Genomic DNA, 19,343 nt, shown 5'->3' on the forward strand with positions numbered 1-19,343 from the left:
ACTAAGCTTATGTTTTCATTTAGTGTGTTATTAGGAGGTTGATCAAATCCCCACATAAGCATAAAATACTATTTCCTAAATCACTTCTGATCTGAATACATGAAGATTTGTAGTTGAGAGTTGGTGCATGGAATGCATAACTTACACATTGATTACTGAAAAATATCTGTTACAAGGTCCGGGACTTCACAATATAAATCAACCTGGTCTTTGGAGGATTTCAGCATGTGGCTGGCGGGAAAAAAAAATCAATTTATTTTAATTGTAGAGCGTAGAAGTGATCAGAATTCCCAGGGAAAGTTCTGCTCTTGCATAAACTGACTTAATCATAGAGCCGAAGCAATGTTGACAAAACAAAACAGATCATTGCGTCCTTAATACTTTGTCGGGGTTTGCATGGTCTTCATTAGCAGGAATCTTTTTCCATCTCATTAGGAATCAAGACTTATAAACAAAATCTTGATTTTGAAGATCATGTATGAGAATATGGATCACAGATAAATATGGTACTTATGTTGGAATAAAACTGAACTGATACTAGTGGGTAGGGTAGTAACATGCATAATGCATGGAGAAATCCCAATTTACTAGATGTCTGCTATTTTCGTCTCATAACGGTAACTGGATCTGTGACAGAAGACAATTTTGGAGCAAAGCTGATGCAAATAGTGTCATTTACACAGTATGCTCTCATATCAGAGCCGGATATTTGCTTACATCTCCTGCTTTCATAACCAAGATTACTTTCATCCGTGAATTTTGCACAAAAAGTTTTTTTTTTTTTCAACAAAGAGAAAACTAAGTATAACACAAATATATTACTAAACTTTTCTTCCAAATGAAATGTCAGCAGCCTACAATCATTCTCATGAACAATCAAACACAAAATACATCTGTCATAGCCAAGGAGAACAAATATGTGAACCTCAAGACTAAATAGAGATTGTATAATTGGTAATCGTGTATCACTTCTCATTCCTCAACTTCCGATTGCCTACCCAATATTTGGAAAAAATGATGATATGATAACAATTATAATAGAAAACAATAATTTACAGGCTTTGTTTACGTAATGTTATTTATAACTTTTTTCAGGGTTTCCAAAAATGTTTAAAACCTCCTCGGTCTCCATAACATCTAGCTAGCATGAAACAGTAAAGGATATTAAATATATACTAGGGAGGAGGAGGAGGGGGATGACGCTGCAGTTTCTCTGCTCAGTGTTTCATTAAAACAGCATTAGGGGAAAGATGGGTAGCAGTGAGGGGACACATCACAGCTCTTGCATCACACTAGTTAGAATCTACTAAAAACATTTATGGTCTCACTGAATCTTATACATGTCTACAGCTGCTAGAATGTAGTGTCAAAGATTAACAAAGGATCTCTGGTTGCAATGGACTGCCCAGTGTCAGAAAACTGGGCTTGCATCCTAGGTCATTCCTTCCAGCAGGACAATGACCCCAAACCTACTTCAGAATGCACCTAGAAATCGAAAGAGACGAAGTTCTGGAGGGTTCTGAAGTGTCCAGAAATGAGTCTGGATCTAAATCCCATTAAATACATGTGAAAAGATCATAAAATTGCTGTTGGGAGAAGACACCCTTCAAATATGAGAGACGTGAAGTAGTTTGCAAAAGAAGAGTGGTCCAAAATTCTAGCTGAGAGGTGTAAGAAGTTTGTTGATGGTTATAGGAAGCAATTGATTGCAGTTATTTTTTCCAAAGGGTGTGCAACCAACTTGAGGGTGCCAGTAATTTTGTCCGGCCCATTTTTTGAGTCATGATTGTACAACAGCCATGACTGTACATTAAAATGCGAGATGGCTTCACAGTGAGTGGAAAGAAGAGGGATTGGACTCTTCTTACAGTAAATGTAGATGGGAGGGGCTGATTCTCATCACAGACTCCAGTCTGCACACTGATTCCTTTGCACACTGGATTGAACATGCAACTGTGAATCTCAAAGTTTCTAATGTAAGAAAAGCATGCCTACCAACTGTCCCAGAATCCGCAGACAGCTCCTGCTTCACCACTGTGCCCCTGCGTGCTCTGGCCCCAGAAGCTGTAGGCACAATGTGTGCAACTGGGAGCAGCTGGAAGTGGACATTAAACTGGGGCAGCTGAAGGGAGACATTAGGCTGTGGGGGTCCCGGAGGATGACATTAAATGTAGGGTCATTATACTGTAATGAGGCACAAAGAAAAATGGCTGCGAATGGGCAGAGCCAAAGTAGAAATGGGTGGGGCTAAATTTGCTGCAGCAACCATTCCTTTGCTCTTTCTGTTCTTTGAAAGTTCGGAGGTATGAAGAAAAGTCTTTCATGTACTTGTATCTACTTCTAGCTGATGCAAATATAAAACTTAACATTTAATAATCTATGTTAAAAATGTCCCTGTAGAAAACAATGTCCACACAATATGCCAAATAATGTCCTACAATGGTTGTCTAAACAAGTATAGCTCAGGAAGGCTAACACAGAATGATGATAGATGATAAAGAATTACTGAAAGAAGAGATATCATACCGTGTAAGCCTCCAGTCTGTCACAACAATATGGTATAAAAAATGATTTGAAACGGTGTTACCATTCTCAGAGGGCAGGAGGAAAAGTGGTACAGGGCACGCCCGAGGGAGACCAGGACTAACCCTATTATCTCCCTTACCAGTTTACCCTCATCCCCAGTTGCTCCCAACTTGACAAGGGCAGTACCAAGCTGTCCCTTGAAAAGACCCAGGTTGTCCCTAGTCCCTACGCGTTTCCTGGCACAGTTATGCACCAATCATCAGGGGACTTGACTTCACTAACATGTCACTAAGACACAGTGCCTCACTAGCAAGTTGCTGATACACAGTGCCAGAATCTACAGAATTGGTGTTTTGTGAACAATATAACTACCTCTCGCCACAGGTTTCTGAGAAGCCTTTGAATAGCCCTGTGCATAACATACACCATCACTGATAAGTTAAGGAAAACTGGTAATGGCACTTCTGGCATTAAAAGAACTCAGTCACATGATTTAGTGAGGAGTCAAAAAATAGCATCTTGAAAACAGAAAATCTAATTGCTCAGGGGGTCAAATGAAATATTTGGATTATATTAGCAGGCTACAGGACATGAGCTGCAGTAGAAACCAGTGGGCTGTGAAACATAACTTGTTTGTGTGCTTCAGGGCCAAGTCTCAAGTTGATCGGTTGCCTCAGTCTCCAACTGAGAGGAGATAAAACATACAGCTCAGGACAAAATTATGAGCTGCACAGAATATCCAAGAGGCAGCCTATAAATAAAGTGCTGGAAAAAATATGGCGCCTCAGAGAGCACTACACCTCCCACTACTGTATATCTTCATGTCAAGGGTCCACATGTTGAGTCACCTGAGGACGATTTGCAGAGAATGTATGGAAATGATGTGCTCTCTATAAATATATAAATTGTCATGCACTGAACATTGCTTAAATATACTGGAAATATTGAAAATAAGAATTCAATTGTTTCAATACAAAAAGTAATTTTGCATATATGACTGGATAATACTTACTGAGAATAGTTTAAAGCAAATCTACCCACACCGAAATCACTTGTAAAACACTTATACGTTGTTTTAAAGGCTGTTAGTGGTATAGTGAACATATCTCTTTTGTGTCAAAGTGCAATATTGCTGCCACAAATATCAAATTTGGATCCATATGAGACTGTCAGTGCACCAAAGATCACTGCTCTACTGGTGCATTCATTTGCATTCATAGGGGCAACGCTGAGTGGCAACCCCAGACAAAACAGGTGCTGCAGCTGATGCAGCGGTGTCTCAGGAACACCGAACAATTCATTTACATGTGATTTGAGGCTAAGGCCCAGCATGGCGGTCCACAATGCAACGATTTTGGAAATCGCCACTTGTCAGCAGCATGCATCTTAACACAAAGTGGGGATTGTATTCGCTTGAATCCCATCCATTTCATTGTCACTGTGAAACTCTGTAGTGGGGCTCCGGCCCAAAAGTGTTTTTTTTTTTTTTTCACTGGCTTATGGATTTATTTTGTATATACAGTCTTTGCAAAGCACATAGAAAAGGGGTTACATTGTTATTACGGTTGAAAAAAAGACTTATGTCCATCAAGATAAACCAAGGAATACATAATTTCTTTGCGTTACATGGAACCCTAAAAATGGTGTCTGGCTAAGATCTCCAGCAATCCAATGTAATCCGCTGTGGTGGAATCTGGCAGTAAGTATTCCATTTCCTGTGCTATTTCATCACAGGTTTAAGGAAGCATGGTATGGTGCCTGTATAATATACTGAATGGATGTGGTAGGTCCTCCGGAGTGAGAGGGGGAGAAAAAGTTGAAACCTTTCTAATTGATAGAGGTTACAAATGAAGAATTCTTCCTGATTAACACAGAGAAGCCTAAAGGATATCTGAAAATCAGTTTTATAGATCAGGTACTTCAGCTTACTGTCGATAACATTTGTCTAGTTGCAACCACCATCTTTGGTCACCAGAAGAATAATAATATAGTAAAGTCAGAGACCTACCTTGGATGGCTTTTGTTCTGTTGTGTCAAACACATATAATAGGTTGTGTACATTTTAAAGGTCTGTTCACTTGGAGGAATTTTCAACTACCTTTCTGTTGCACATTACTCTTAGTTCACATCTGCGTTTGGTAATCCATTCGGAGAGTCTGCATGGGGACCCCCCGAACGGACTACCCAACGCATTTGCAAGTGGTGTGCAGTGAAAGCACACAGACCCCATAGACTATAATGGGGTCCGTGTGGTCTCCGCACGAGTCATGCAGACAGAAAAGTAGATTGTGAAGTACTTTCCTGTCCACATGTAATGTGCGGAGATCTCGTAGCAAGCACATGGACCCCATTATAGTCTATGGGGTCCATGTGCTTTCATTGCACACCGCTTGCAAATGCGTTCGGTAGTCCGTTCAGGGGGGTCTCCATGCGGACTCGCCCAAATGGATTACCGATGCAGATGTGAATGAGACCTGACATAGAACTGGATATTGGAGAGAAATCCAAGGCAGAAGACCGCCTCAATTTCCTCTGTGTGAACATACCCTAACATTTTAGTTTGTTGTGTTTATTGTAACTGTATAATGAAAGTTGCCACTTGGTCGACATTCAACTAAATTCCTGACACACTGTGCCTCCTTGTCACTAAATAAATAGCTGTCGTACTTCTTTGCAGCAGTAAAAATGTATTTGACTGCCTTAGTTTATCGCTTCATAGGACGCAAATTAAGCAGTTTGAGAAGGCAATTTCACCGAACAATGGAAGTAAAAACACCCACAAGGAAATAAATATTCTCTCCTAACATGTCACCAAAAGATGTACCTGCATGCTGCATAATATTTCTACTGACAAGTGCAATACAAAGCGTAGCATGCCATCTATCAACCATATTAATGCAAAAACCCCATAGCTCAGGTTCCCCATCCCTCCCTGACATTGTGCAGCCACTGACATCTGATGGACCGAATAAGAACAATTTCCACTTTCTAAAATGTGTGCTAGCCCAAGAGATTTGCTTTTACGAGCTAATACCAGCATCCAGTGTTTAATACGCCAGGCTGACAGCAATCAGTTATTACAAGGAATAGTGTTCCAAATCGAGGTAATAAAAAGTAGTCAGATTGAGTTAAGGTCACAGCTCTCACTGGAGGAAATGCAAACAGCAACTTTGATGCAATCACAGGCCAACATTTAACACTACAAATGCTGACTGCTGCCGCTTTCTAAAATTAGATTTTATTAGATTCTGACCCGCTGGGATAGAAACTGATATATTTATTTCTTTAAGAAAATTACCTGCATTTTGTTGCACTATCCAATACACTTAGTCCAAAAAAAAAAAAAAGCGCTGTTCCTACTGATATTAGGTATATTATTAATTTTTAGGTGCAATATTTATTTTTTTTGTACATTTTATATATCTTTTTGTAGAAAAAGACTGTCAGGTCGTGTCTAGAATTGGTAGATTTGTTGCATATTTTCAGTGCAGATTCAATTTTGGAAATCTGTAATAAAGTACACTAGGATACTTGTACTTTGGAATGGGGTTTTAGAGATAATCTGTTATTATGAACACCCACTCACCAACAAACTATTATATTGTAAAGACTCAGATTCCATTGCAATTATCTCAGAACTCATATTTATTTCCCAGCAGTCAGATAGAAAGCTGTCCTTGGTCTGCATTGTAATGCATGACCTTAACTTCTAAGCCCATAGACATTAGCATATGGTGCATGGACTGTTTGTGGTTCTGTGATTGTTTTCAATAATCTAAGTATCAATGGCATTGGAAATTAGCAGATTTGTGGAAACAGAACCAGTTATCCAAAGACAGAAATTCTCTTTGTAGCCACTTTCTGACATTAATCATTTAACATACTCTTATAAGGTTTATGGGTAGAAGCTTTGCACTTACCAGTTCCACGCGTCTCCTACATGCCTCCATCTCTCTTTGTATGAGCTCATTCATCTCAGCTTTCATCTCTTCCATTCGGATTTGATAATACTTTGCATTTTCCTTTTCTCGGGCTTCAGAGTCTGCTGCCTTTTCCAATTCTTCACCCATCTTTATTACACTGTCCCTCAAACGCAATATCAACATCTAGATCCAGAGAAAATGCAACAAAGAAATAATATACTAAGATTATATAAGTAAACCATTGTACTCATGATGACATCATCTACAGTGTCAGCCATAACCACATGACACTTATGAACTTTAATAGGACTGGGACATGACAACACACTGCAAATATTACTTACCTCAAACCTTTTAATCTGAGCTCTCTGAAACTCAAGCTTGTTTTCCATATCACAAATCACTGCTTCTTGCCGACTCACTATTGAACGCTCAACCATAGATTGTTCCAAATATTCAATGCGACTTTGGGCCGCCTGGAGCTGTAGAACCCAAAGTACATTAACAAGTTAATGAATACAAACAACATATATAGTAATGTTTCTAAATTAAAGTGGACATGCTACCTAGATAGGTAGTGAATGCTCATTCAGACAAAAGCGTTTTCTCCAGATACACATGCATACTCTGCTCAGCTGCTTAAGAAAGTGTGTTCAATAGGCAGAGATGAACAAACCACTGCTAGGAACCTCTGAGAACAAGGGATTAGGCAGAGTAAAACTCAACACACCCCGTACATATAAAATAGTTGGCCAATCCAGTCAAAATTGGTGGACTTGGCCATCAGGCAGCTTATTACAATGTAAAAATAATACGTTGAAATATTGTTAAAGAGATAACATATTAGTTGAAAACTAGAGGAAATGTGTAGACTACCAAGGAAGAGAGCCTACTTTCCTAGCGGCCTACAGCTTTCCTCTACAATATAAGTTTATTGTAACTGCTTCTGGTCTGGTATTCCCACTGAAGAAGATTATTACCGAAACGTCTGGGATTTACCACATGACCTGGTTGTCTGTATTGCTTAGACAATATTTGTGCCATTTGGATTTGGTTGTCTCTTGTCCACACATTGCTATTAGACATGAGCGAGTAGTATTCGATTCGATCGAACACCTCCCCGCCATAGGTATGCGTGTAAGTGGCCGAACACCAACGGGTTAAGCGCATCGAATATTCAATGTGTTTAACCCCTTGGTGTTCAGCCACTTACACACATACCTATGGCAGGGAGGTATTCGATTGAATACTACTCGCTCATCTCTAATTCTATTCATCTTACAAACGGAGAGCTTTGAATACTTTTTGATATATTTATGGCTAGGAAACAACATTCTGAAGGCACCCGGAGATATCCTGGCGGAGGGCAGATCCATTAATTGTTTGCTGTCTAATCTAAATATCATGACGAACAATGTCTGCCTTCATGATTATTTACTTTTCTGGCAAAAAAGTAAAGAAATTAATGAAAGCTTCCTTCATGTTTTTTTTTTTTTTTTTTTTTTTTATTGGGATGAATGCATATGGACATTCAATGGAGGGGAAGCTATCTGCATCTGTCATTTCATGTCTGTTGCTCTCATCTAGTAGTGCATGCGAGCAACGCAACTTATACTGTATAATGATAGTGTCAACCTAGCCTTACAGTAATGACACGTTGTCCAAAATCATGGATGGATCATAATGGAACAAGATATACAAAGGACAGGAACTGCGTCTCTACTGTTTTTAATTCTAAGTTTGGCTTCAAAAATTGCATAAAATACCTGAATGTAGGGCTCAAAAGCTTCAAAACTGCACAAATAACCTGAATGGCAACAAACTCTACCTATAAAATTACATGTAAAACGTATATATCAGTTTAATGCACTACGATAACTCAGTGACTATCAGGCACAAAAAATTGTCTACTATGGAATATTGTTAGGATATATCGAACCTTAAAGGGGTTGTCCAAGACTATGATATTATTTCTATGGTTTCTTCACTACTTAGCAAGCCCAGCACCGTACGTTTTATTGTAGCTATGCTTGGTATTGAACCTTAGCCACATTCGTTTGAATTAGACTGAGCAGTATCATGGCCATTTGACCATTGGATACGTTACTGGCCTGAGAAGAAAAAGTGGGACTCCATATTATAGTCCTAGAAAATAATGTTGATCTCACCAATGGGATCCCACCAAACCCTTGAATGAAGATATTACAGGCCATTACACATGTTCCTTGCATAGTTCTGCTCTCAATCAAGTGCCTTGACAGAAACAATCAGGATGAATGGGGCTGTGCTGAGGATTCTGTGCAAAGCTGGGATGTTATTGGCACATTACACTGAAAAATCCTAAAAGATAATCATGGGGTCTGACAGATTCTAAGATCTGTGGATCCAATTTGTCATGTACTTCCACTGCATGCCCTAGCTTGAATTCTTTTTTCAATGGCTTTGTTGTGTGTTATTGTGTTAGCAAATTTAAGTAAAAAATGGCTACATATGCATATATTGAGACCTACATAGGGTTGGTCTGAAGAGCTTCAGGTTACTGTACCATTACTTTCCTAGTGAAACTATAGTGACACCACTTTTCTAGTCTGAACAGAAAACAAACGCAGACAGGTAGACAGTCGGCAATTGTTGCACAATATATAATAAACAAAGATCTGTAGACAACTATGACAATCAGGGTATTAATCCTCAACAGCAAAAAACATGAACATAAAATAAAGGAAGATAAATGTAATTTCCCTTTAACAACCAACCTGCTATTCCAGTGACCAGTGATTAAAATTACAGGTTCCATTGATTACATGGAAATGATTCCCGCAAGCAGCAGTAATCACTGGAGTGGCAGCCATGGAACAAAAACTCTCCGATTACAATTACTGCTTCTTTATTGGTAGGTAAGCTTCCTCTTGATGTTCTTTTATAAACCAAAAGACGTAGTCTAACTATAAACTGCTGAGTATTATGTGTTAATTCTAATTTTAGAACCCATGCATTCTAAAGAAGTAAATTCTCCTTATATACATACAGCAAAAATCGCTATACAACAGAACTGTTCATTTTTTAGAAGATTTGAAGTAAATAGACTATTGTTTCAAAACTACGGGGAAAATATTAACAAGATCCCAAATTCATTATAGTGACTAGCATAGTAGATATACAACTTGAAACAAAGCAACGTTCATATCAAATTTACAAATTGCCTGTGGAGAGTATACAAGGCATTTACAAGAATTCTAAAGGGGCCACACGGTGGCTCAGTGGTTAGCACTGTAGCCTTGCAGCGCTGGAGTCCTGGTGTTCAAATGCCACTGAGGGCAAAAAAACACCTGCAAGGAGTTTGTATGTTCTCCCTGTGTTTGCATGGATTTCCATCCCATATTCCAAAGACATACTGATAGGGAAAAATGTACATTGTGAGCTCTATGTGGGGCTCCCAATCTACATAAAAAAAAAAAAAAAAAAAAAAGAATTCTAAAGATCCCAGAGTAAATTCTATGTGCTCCACTACTCCATTGAGGGTAAAATGATTTGTGATGATGCAAAAGCATATTGACAGAAACAGCGATATCTCGGCACCAATCCCCTCTTTTATTAAAGTGAAGCCTGATCCCCATCATAATCATCCTGTCCAATGGACCCGGCTTTATCAGTCCAAATTAACAGTCCCTTTAAGCTACCTAGCTGCCACCTCCCCCCACCACATTCAAGCCACCAATATACAATATACACAATATTCAATGTCCACAACTTGTTCTCCAAAATACACAACTTATTCTACCACAGAAACTCACTGACCAGAAATCAAGGCCTAAGGTTAGTCTGAGAGTCCTAAATTTTATTTATCCTACCTTTATTTTTATTATCCTATATTTTATTTTTCCTAGAAGAAAGGCTGAAACTATTCCCTACAGGAATATACCCATGGAGGAGCACTGTCTGGCCAGAGGTTTGCAATGTTGGTCTTAAGAAATGTATTCACTAGGAATATCACAGGATTACCAAATCCAACCCCCTCCTTGTGCAAGTAACCTCTTTCTGGACTAGGTTTATTCTATTCCCTCACAACAACTAGAAGAACACACTGTAGACCCAAATCCAGAGAGGTTCTGGCAAAAGGTAAGCACTGCCCAAATAGATCAATATAGGAAGCAGGAAAGTTTTGATAAGATTTATTTCAGGTTTAGCAACTTCAATGCCGAGGACTCTTGCAGATTCCTGAGGTCCTGGAAGGGTGTCCAGGAGATCAAAACCAGATCAAAAACTCTGAGCCCGAGCCAGAGACTTTCACACTCAGCCGGTTTTTACACCCTACTCTGCTCCACAGCTTCTGGGACACCATGTACAACAGTAACTGTACTGTGTCCCAAAACAGATAAATACTGAGCCAAAGAAAGAAGCAGGGGTGCATACTTCACCAGACGATTAAACAGCGATTTCGCCAGAATCTCTCTGTCTGCATTGAGTAGCCCTATGGGATGCCAATTCTTAATAAGGGTCGGATCTTTACCCTTTGACAAGATGATCAGAACTGACCTCATTATTGACCTCAGAAGAGTGCCCAAGAAAAGACACTCATTGAACAAGAGGCGAACCAAGATATCTTTAAAGGTATTATAAAATTCAGATGTTAAGCCATTTTTCCCAGTTGACTTCTTGACGGCAAATTTATCAATGACTGACTTCTTTTCCGGATCATCTGTGTCAAAACACCAAGAGAGATGTTATCCCCTGATTCAGGGACAGTTTCAGCCAGGAAATCTTACATAACATCCCAATCTAGATTCCTCTTCCCCAAGAGGTATGAGTAGAAGGATCTGACCACCTCTAGGATCTTTGATCTGGAACTTTTACTGTAAATACTCTTGTCACCCAAAATGTAAAAAAAATACTACAGCATTAGAAAATCAAAATCGGGCAGTTTGCTAATAATGTTTTTTTACTTGCTGAGAAAATGTACTTTTCCGATATTGCTACGGCAACTATTTTTGGAAAAGCGTTAACAGGAAGCACAAGCTCTATATAGTAGATGCTACACTCCATTCAGTGACTCACTGACACCAATGTAAACAACCAATATGGCTATACTTCCTATTTAACATCATATTTAAGAAAAGAAAACTCTATTATTTCTGTATGTAAAGAATGAACAGAACAGTTCAATTGTTTGACACTGCTGTAACTTCTGGGTACTAATAAGAGGCTATTTCAACATTTTAAGTAAAATCCCATTAAACTGAAAATGTATTTTTTCTGGAAGCAGTAAATAAATTGATGTTAGGCTGAGATGGAATTGTCTCCTGAGGAGAAGTGCTATCTGCAACACATGAACCAATAGTCTTTTTCATTACAAGTTATTCTTGCTGTTTAAGATTTTTGTCTCAGCATATCAAATATGAATCAGTACTTTTGCAGATAAGGAAATGTTGAACAAAGCTATCTACATTTTCATCCTTAAAAGTAATAAAACCTGAGTGCTTTAAGAAACTGGTCCATAAATTACTATAAACTACAGAAGTCATGTACATCAGTGGAATACATTGCATCTTACAACCATGTAGTCAGGTGTAAGTCATAAGTGTTATGGAATTACTATATGAGCAATTCCCAGATATGCTTCAAGGAATTTATAAGATTTTCAGGGGTCAAATAAAACAGCTACCAATAATTCAGCAATGCTCTGGTTCCTAGAGTCTAAGACACCCCCAAGGTATTCAACACAGCCTGCCACAAGGCAGAATGAACTTAGCTGCTCAAGACTCAAGTTGCAACCCCCAAAGTAGGTCAAACCTGGAAAGAACAGGAATTGCCAAAACAAGCCACGTCAAATCCAAGGGACTTAGATACAGTCAACTTAGAACCAGGAGGTTATTCCAGTAGAACAAACCAATGTCAGTAACTAGAGATGAGTGAACCTTTTTGGATTGAACCAGATTTCACCTGAATCATAGGCCTCAGCGGTAACTCTAGGTGCATGCCATTACCTAGGAGGCAAGAACAGTCCAGAAGAGGAACCAGAGAGAGAGCTCCAGATGCTGTAAGGAGGCCCGGGAGAAGTAAATAAGTATAAGGGTCCCTTCACACGGAGGATACTCTGGCTGATTCGAAACGTGTAAACGTTCCGAATCAGAAGCGTTTAAAGCAAGTCCCATTGCTTTCTATGGGAGCCGGCATACGCGCGCTCCCCATAGAAATGAATGGGAAAAAGCAGCCCATTAATTTCTATGGGGAGCGCACGTATGCCGGTTCACATAGAAAGCAATGGGACCTGCTTTAAACGCTGCTGATTCGGAACGTTTACACATTCCGAATCAGTCAGCGTATCCTCCGTATGAAGGGGCCCTTACTGTTTAACTTTTTTTAACACCTCTCCTGGGCCTATACCTCTTGTACTCTGAAATCTAAACGAAATGCCAGAGTATAAGAATTTCACTTGTGTTCCTACATGAACAAGTTCAGCCCAAAACAATTCTTTTGGTTGAACACTTCAAACCCGAAGTAAAACAAATCTTCAGAGGCTCCCTTTGCTTTACAGGAATTTATCCGAATCATTTGCTTAATGAAATTCACCTCAATAGTGTATATCAGTTTGCCATGTACTGCCGGGTTCTTGTGTTTCTTTATCCCTTTCACATCATTGCCACAATTCAGGGGTCATTTTCCTCTCAAGTTATCACCACCCAATAGCAAAGGAAATGTGCCAAACCAAGGCTGGCCTCAAAAATGAGTATTCCATTGCTTTGTCTTAGAACCACTGAATATCAAAGAAGTGTCAGATATACTGCAATATAACTACCTGCATTTCCCAAAATATCCTTGTATGTGTATTTGTAAAATGCATTGTTGTTAGAAAACAATTTGGCAGTGAGATTTTTATTGATGTATTTATATGCTGTATTGAAATAAAAGAGGAAAAATGATTGTACACAAAACTTGAAAGTCTTTCTATAAACCCAAGAGATTTCAATGCTTGACTTAACCACTATGCGATTATATACGCTGCAGTGATAGGCTGAACCGCCATGCATCAAAAAAAGGTCCCCCAAAAGCACAGTCTAATTAGTACAGCCTTATCACTGACAGGCAATAATCTACAGCAAAGCATTATAGAATCAATCAGGGTATCAAATTCTGATTTTCCTTAGTGGCTCTAAAACATAATTAAAGTTTAAAAAGTTTAATAAAATTTTCATAGTAAGTCAAACAAAATATTTTTTCCATATAAAGCTATTACAACATATGTCATCCCAACAATTGTAACAACTTATAGAAAGCTAGCACTTATTTAAACTAAAGAAATACTTAAAAAAAAATTATATATATATATATATATATATATATATACCGTATTTTTCGGACTATAAGACGCACTTTTTTCCCCCAAAATTTCGGAGGAAAATGAGGGTGCGTCTTATAGTCCGAATGTGGGGGGAGGAGCGGATTTACAGCATGGCCGCGCTACTGCCACCGCTGGTTTTCTTCAGCGGCAGGAGCTGCCATGCTGTAAATCCGCTTCTCCTCCGCAGGTCCCGGCAGTTAGTTAGCCCCGGGGCCGGTCCCCACCGGCCCCATACCTTTAGTGATGCAGGCCGGCTCCTGCACGGCGAGGCCGCAGGAGCCGACCTGTTCCGATGACAGCTGGGAGCCTAATGAAGGCTCCGAGGCCTGTCATAGATATATATTACTATCGCGGCTGGTCTATGACACGCCGCGATAGTAATGTATAGAATCTCCCATAGACGGCAATACACTTGTATTGCCGTCTATGGGACTTGCAATCAAATGATTGCAGGTTCAAGCCCCCTAGGCGGGGGATAATAAAATAGTTTAAAAAAAAACAAACAAAAACTTAAAAAAAATATAATAAAATAAATAAAAGTTCACCTCCTTTCCCTAGAATACATATAAAAGTATAACATTACTGTGAAACATATACATTAGGGATCCCTGTGTCTGAAAATGCCCGGTCTACTAATATTTTTATGTACAGTGAACGTCAAAATCAAAAGTGCTAAACCGCCGGGTTTTTCTCTCTGTTTTGCCTCTGAATTAAATAAAAGGTGATCTAAGCAATAAACATTTCCCAAAATGGTATAACTAAAAAGTACACCTGGCCCCACAAAAAAAAAACGCCCTATATATCCCCGTACAGCTGAAGGTCACCTGTCAAAGTGGCCTTGCAGCTGTTCCAAAACTACAACTCCCATACATTAAATATTTTACCATTTTTTGCCTGAAAATTTTTTTTCCCTATTTTTCTCCTCTAAAACCTGGGTGCGTCTTATAGTCCGAAAAATACGGATATATATATCGTATATAATGGCGAAATTGCTGAAATTTCTTCAACTCCTCTACCTACACAAACAATAATTTTTACTCATCAATAAGTGATATATATATATATATATATATATATATATATATATATATATATATATATATAAGCTCTCTCTGAATGTATCAACACTAAAATGGACAAAAAAATGCCAAGATTGGACAGGCAGGTAAGTGCGGTAAAAGCACTGGTAACCAAGTGTTGGGGCTTGCCCTATTATGCTCCTTAGCCCTTCTTGTACATGGAGCACTAATGTGCTGTGAACGCTGGCACTACATTCAGAAGGTCACTTTGTATCTCGCATCCTGATGTTCACTTGGGTACCTGGTGGTTGGGCCTTTCAGCAACTAGACATTTATCACCTGTCCTGTAGTATAAGTGTCCATAACAGCACAACGCCTTTAAACAACTATTATAAGGAACCTTAGAAGCAGCAGTCCTCCTTTATATTATAAGAAGCAATAACTAGAGCTGATAATATATCTGTGTAGTATGAATACAGACTTCAACCTCCAATAATAATAACACTCACCTTCTCCTGAAGACTCTGTTTCTCTTTCTGAATATCTTCCAGCTTAGTTTGTAGCTCCCGAATATGAGTAATATCTGTTGCAGACTATATAAAAATAGGGAAAATTATATACATTTATCAATAGTCTACATAAACAGTAATACAGGCCTATTTACCATTGTCAAATATTGTTATACATCACTTGTTATATGTTCAGTGTGCACAACTTAGATCTGTTGGTAATACCTCTGTGAACTGATGACCTAGGACTATTCTTTTGTTTCAGATGTTCAAGAAAGCATCTAACCTGCTTTCTCCATTATAATGTATTTCCACAATTTTATAGTATGTATTCCTTACTACATCAAAGGCTCTGAAGGGAATCTCAAGAGTCATCTATAAAGCTATGGGTTGAGCCGATCTTGACTTTTCAGGATCGATTTTAAAATCCGATTTCCGATCATTTTTCATTCGAACCCGATCTCGATCCCAATTCCTATCCCAATGCAAGTCAATGGGATTTTTTTATTAATTGGAGATCGGACTTTAAAAGCAATCCTACCCCCTGGTGCCCACTTACCTCCAGAGATGGCTGGTCCTGTGCCCCGTGCCTTCATTCTTCGCCTCGCTGCTGCTCCACGCTGCTCTTCTCTCTTCGCTGCCCCCTCCCTGCCAGGTTAGGAGAGTGTGGGCTGGTTAGGAGAGTGTGGGCAGGTACTGGGAGGGGAGACGTCACGTCTCCCCGCCCTGTACCCGCCCACACTAAGCCACAAGCCCTACCTACTTAGCGCTTTAAACACTAACCTAGGAGGCGGGGAAGCGAGGCAAGAAGAAGGAGGGCACTGGAGCAGCCATCTCTATAGGTAAGTAGCTGCTAGAGATTTAGTTTAGCCTTCCATTCGAATGAATGAAGGCAGCCGGCGTGCAGGGGGTTAAGGCTGTATGTCGGCTGCTTCCATTCATTCGTATGGAACTGCAGCGGAGCCTTCACACTGAATATACATCGTATACTCAGTGTGAAGGCTAAGCAATGCATTGTGGGAAAAATCACCGATCTCGATCCCACATAAAAAGATCGTGTTCGGAATTCTGATGGCGATCGTGAAATTTTCTCGGAATCCGATCTTTTCCGAACACGATCGCTCAACCCTAATTGTTACCTAAGGTGCACCAACAATAAGGCGAGGTGAGTACTTTCCCCTAGATCATATCCTTTTTTGACTGCAGACATATTACTCTACCTGGGATAAAACCCTGAAATAATGCACCAGGTAATATTCAAGAACTGACATCTAATTGACATGATAAATTCATCACATAAAGAGGTAGTTAAGTCTGGTCCTACTAAGAGGTGGATTTCATATACAGAGGAAACTAACATCACAGATGGAATGGGGAGTGCAGTGGTTTTAGTGTTTTACTATCACATGATGGCCTCACAATACGATTCACATTTTGGGACTTTTAAGAGGATGATGCTGAGTGGAAGGGGTGTAGCTATAGGGGGTGCAACAGTAGCAGTTGCTATTGGCCCTGTACCCCAAGTAGCCCCAAAGTTTCTTCTGCCACATAAAATATATACAATTCTAAAAGACAGAAAAAAGGACGTAGGGGCCTCATTACAGATTTTGCATTGGACCCAGGAGCTTCAAGTTATAGACAAATTCAAAACCCTAACAATGGGGGATTTATATTGGTATTTCTGACAGTTTTTTGAAAATGCTAATTTTGCAAAGGAGAGTGGAAGGAGAGGGGCACAAACTATAACTCAGCAATTCATACACTGGTTGACATAGATTTCTGGCACAAGGAGCACCCCAAGATGTGCCGCAATGTTTAGGAGTCATATTCCTCTTAATAATTTTAGCACACGTCACTACCAATTGTTAGGACTGCCATACTACACGCCAGTCTTAATAAATTAGCGCCAATGAGATCCATCAGATTTTTTTGTGTTCTGGGTTAGCTATGATCATTGATGACAGCTCTAGAAACCCAACCACAGTGCAGACAAAGGTCAATGTTATTTGTTGGTTGATGTAGATTAAGATGTGATATTTTCTTAGATTAAACATAAAAATTTGAATATCCCTTATATAAATATGTTATTCCATTTTCTAATTTAATCCTAATGTAACACAGATCAACTATTCCAGTAGTTGCAGCTCAACAATACTCTTATGATAATGAAGTTGTCCAGGTTTTTAAGAAAAATTTTGAATAGTCTGTATATCATATATGATGAAACAGTCACCTTTTAATTCATGGATGGTGTTGTGGTACTCAACTGGTCACAAGAAGCCAATCACTTACGGCAGCCATGACACACCGACTATGCTGCGGCACGATATATGCCATTGCTGCAGTGTTGTAAAAGAACACTGGCAAATGGCTACAAAACCATTGGCACAGGAGCGGTGCAGAATGTGAAAGGTGAGGATATCTTTATTTGATATTTCACCCATATTCAGTTTATTTGAAAAGTTTCGAGAAGCCTGGAAACCCTTTACATTCCATGAAATTCCTATTAAAGGTAGACATGTAATTTTAAACCATAGACTACAAATATAGGAAAGAGGTTCTGACATGCACGTCAGATAGATTTGGAATATTTGTTTCACCTTACACAGCACTGTGACAAAGATGTCCCTTCTTGTCATCCTGATGTCACAGTGTTCATCATTTCTGATCCTTATGAGGTGAGTAATACACATCGCGAGACATGCCCTTGAATAAACGGCACTTTCTATTTCTTTTCAGCCATAATGAGATTTAGTATGTGTCTGTCCTCTCCATTGACAAGATACTGCAGAGACCTTTGTTGTAGGTTTTCTCTTCCTACCTGTGCAATGAGCGCTTTGTGTTTCTTCATAAACTCATTCAGGATTTCCTGATCCTCATCGATCCTTTTCAGGAGCTCGGCTTTTTCATGCTGCAGTTGGAACAATTGTTCATCAGCCTTAAAATGGCAAAAATACAATAGTGGGTCAGAAAGTTGTGCTTTTCTGCATCCTGGTAAGAATGAATTGTGAACACTGGGAAATAGCCATTGTTGTGTCCTCAAAGCTTATGCTGTTTATGGTCTTGTCACCTCCAAAGAAAAATATGATATCACATTTCTAGGATTATAGGTTCCACAGGCTTATATTAACTCTGTGATGTGATGTTTGTAGTGAGGATACAGGTCTTTTGGAATAAGTCCACCATGAGATAATTATTGTTATAGATCAGAACACTTTATTCCATGTTTCCATCATGGCTCCCTGTCTCTAGCAACTCCTCCCCCTAAGGTCAGCTCCTCCTCCATTACTACCTCACTGTTGCTACGCAGACAAAGCAACATAAGTGACGCTAGGTTCACACTAGCGTTCGGGTCTCCATTCTCAGCTTTCCGTCTTCTGCATGCAGAAGACGGAAAGCTGTCAGAGCGGGTCCGGCCATGAGCGGCGGTGAGCGTTTTATGCTCTCTGCCGCAAAAACGTTTTTTTTTTAAACCGGACACAGAGTACCGCATGTCCGACTCTGTGTCCGATTTTTAAAAAACGGTTTCGCGGCGGAGAGCATAAAACGCTCACCGCTGCTCACGGCCGGACATCTTTCATACCCATTCAAATGAATGGGTATGAAAGAGTCCTGCAGGTTTCCGTCTCTTGCCTCTGTTTTGTGCAGGAAACGGAAACCTGCAGAACGGAGACCGGGCGCAGATGTGAACGAGCCCTTAAGCAGAACAGAACATACAGAACATACTTATAACAACATCACAATGTTTCTCTGTTATTTCTCCTGGAATTGTATAAATACATTGACGCCTGGGCTATAATCTTCTTCTTGTCATAGTGTATGTCCACACATTGGGGGAATGTATCATTCCCTTTACGGCAGAAATATGACATAGAGGGATGACATTGAGGCACAAGTTTGGCATTAGGCCCTTTGTTGAACCAAATGTGCACCTCAATCCCTGATTCTAACCTCACCTGCCGCATTCTGCAAATGTGAACATTGAGGGTCAGGCCAAGACAGGGAAAATTATTGCTGAGAGATACAG

The 19,343-nt window shown here is 39.5% G+C and overlaps 1 protein-coding gene across 1 annotated transcript in view; it reads right to left on the reverse strand.

Annotated features, from left to right (window-relative positions):
* The window catches only part of MYO18B (myosin XVIIIB), a 456,489-nt gene that overhangs the window by 58,379 nt on the left and 378,767 nt on the right, over positions 1 to 19,343 (reverse strand). Inside the window, exons 37-40 of the mRNA XM_075276574.1 lie at positions 18,138 to 18,254; positions 15,317 to 15,400; positions 6,794 to 6,931; positions 6,447 to 6,632 (exon numbers count right to left, since the gene is read on the reverse strand). Of these exons, the coding sequence (XP_075132675.1) occupies positions 6,447 to 6,632; positions 6,794 to 6,931; positions 15,317 to 15,400; positions 18,138 to 18,254 (525 nt within the window). The remainder of the gene's footprint in view (positions 1 to 6,446; positions 6,633 to 6,793; positions 6,932 to 15,316; positions 15,401 to 18,137; positions 18,255 to 19,343) is intronic.

This window comes from Leptodactylus fuscus, chromosome 1 (genome assembly GCF_031893055.1).
Source record: "Leptodactylus fuscus isolate aLepFus1 chromosome 1, aLepFus1.hap2, whole genome shotgun sequence".
Lineage (NCBI taxonomy): Eukaryota > Metazoa > Chordata > Amphibia > Anura > Leptodactylidae > Leptodactylus > Leptodactylus fuscus.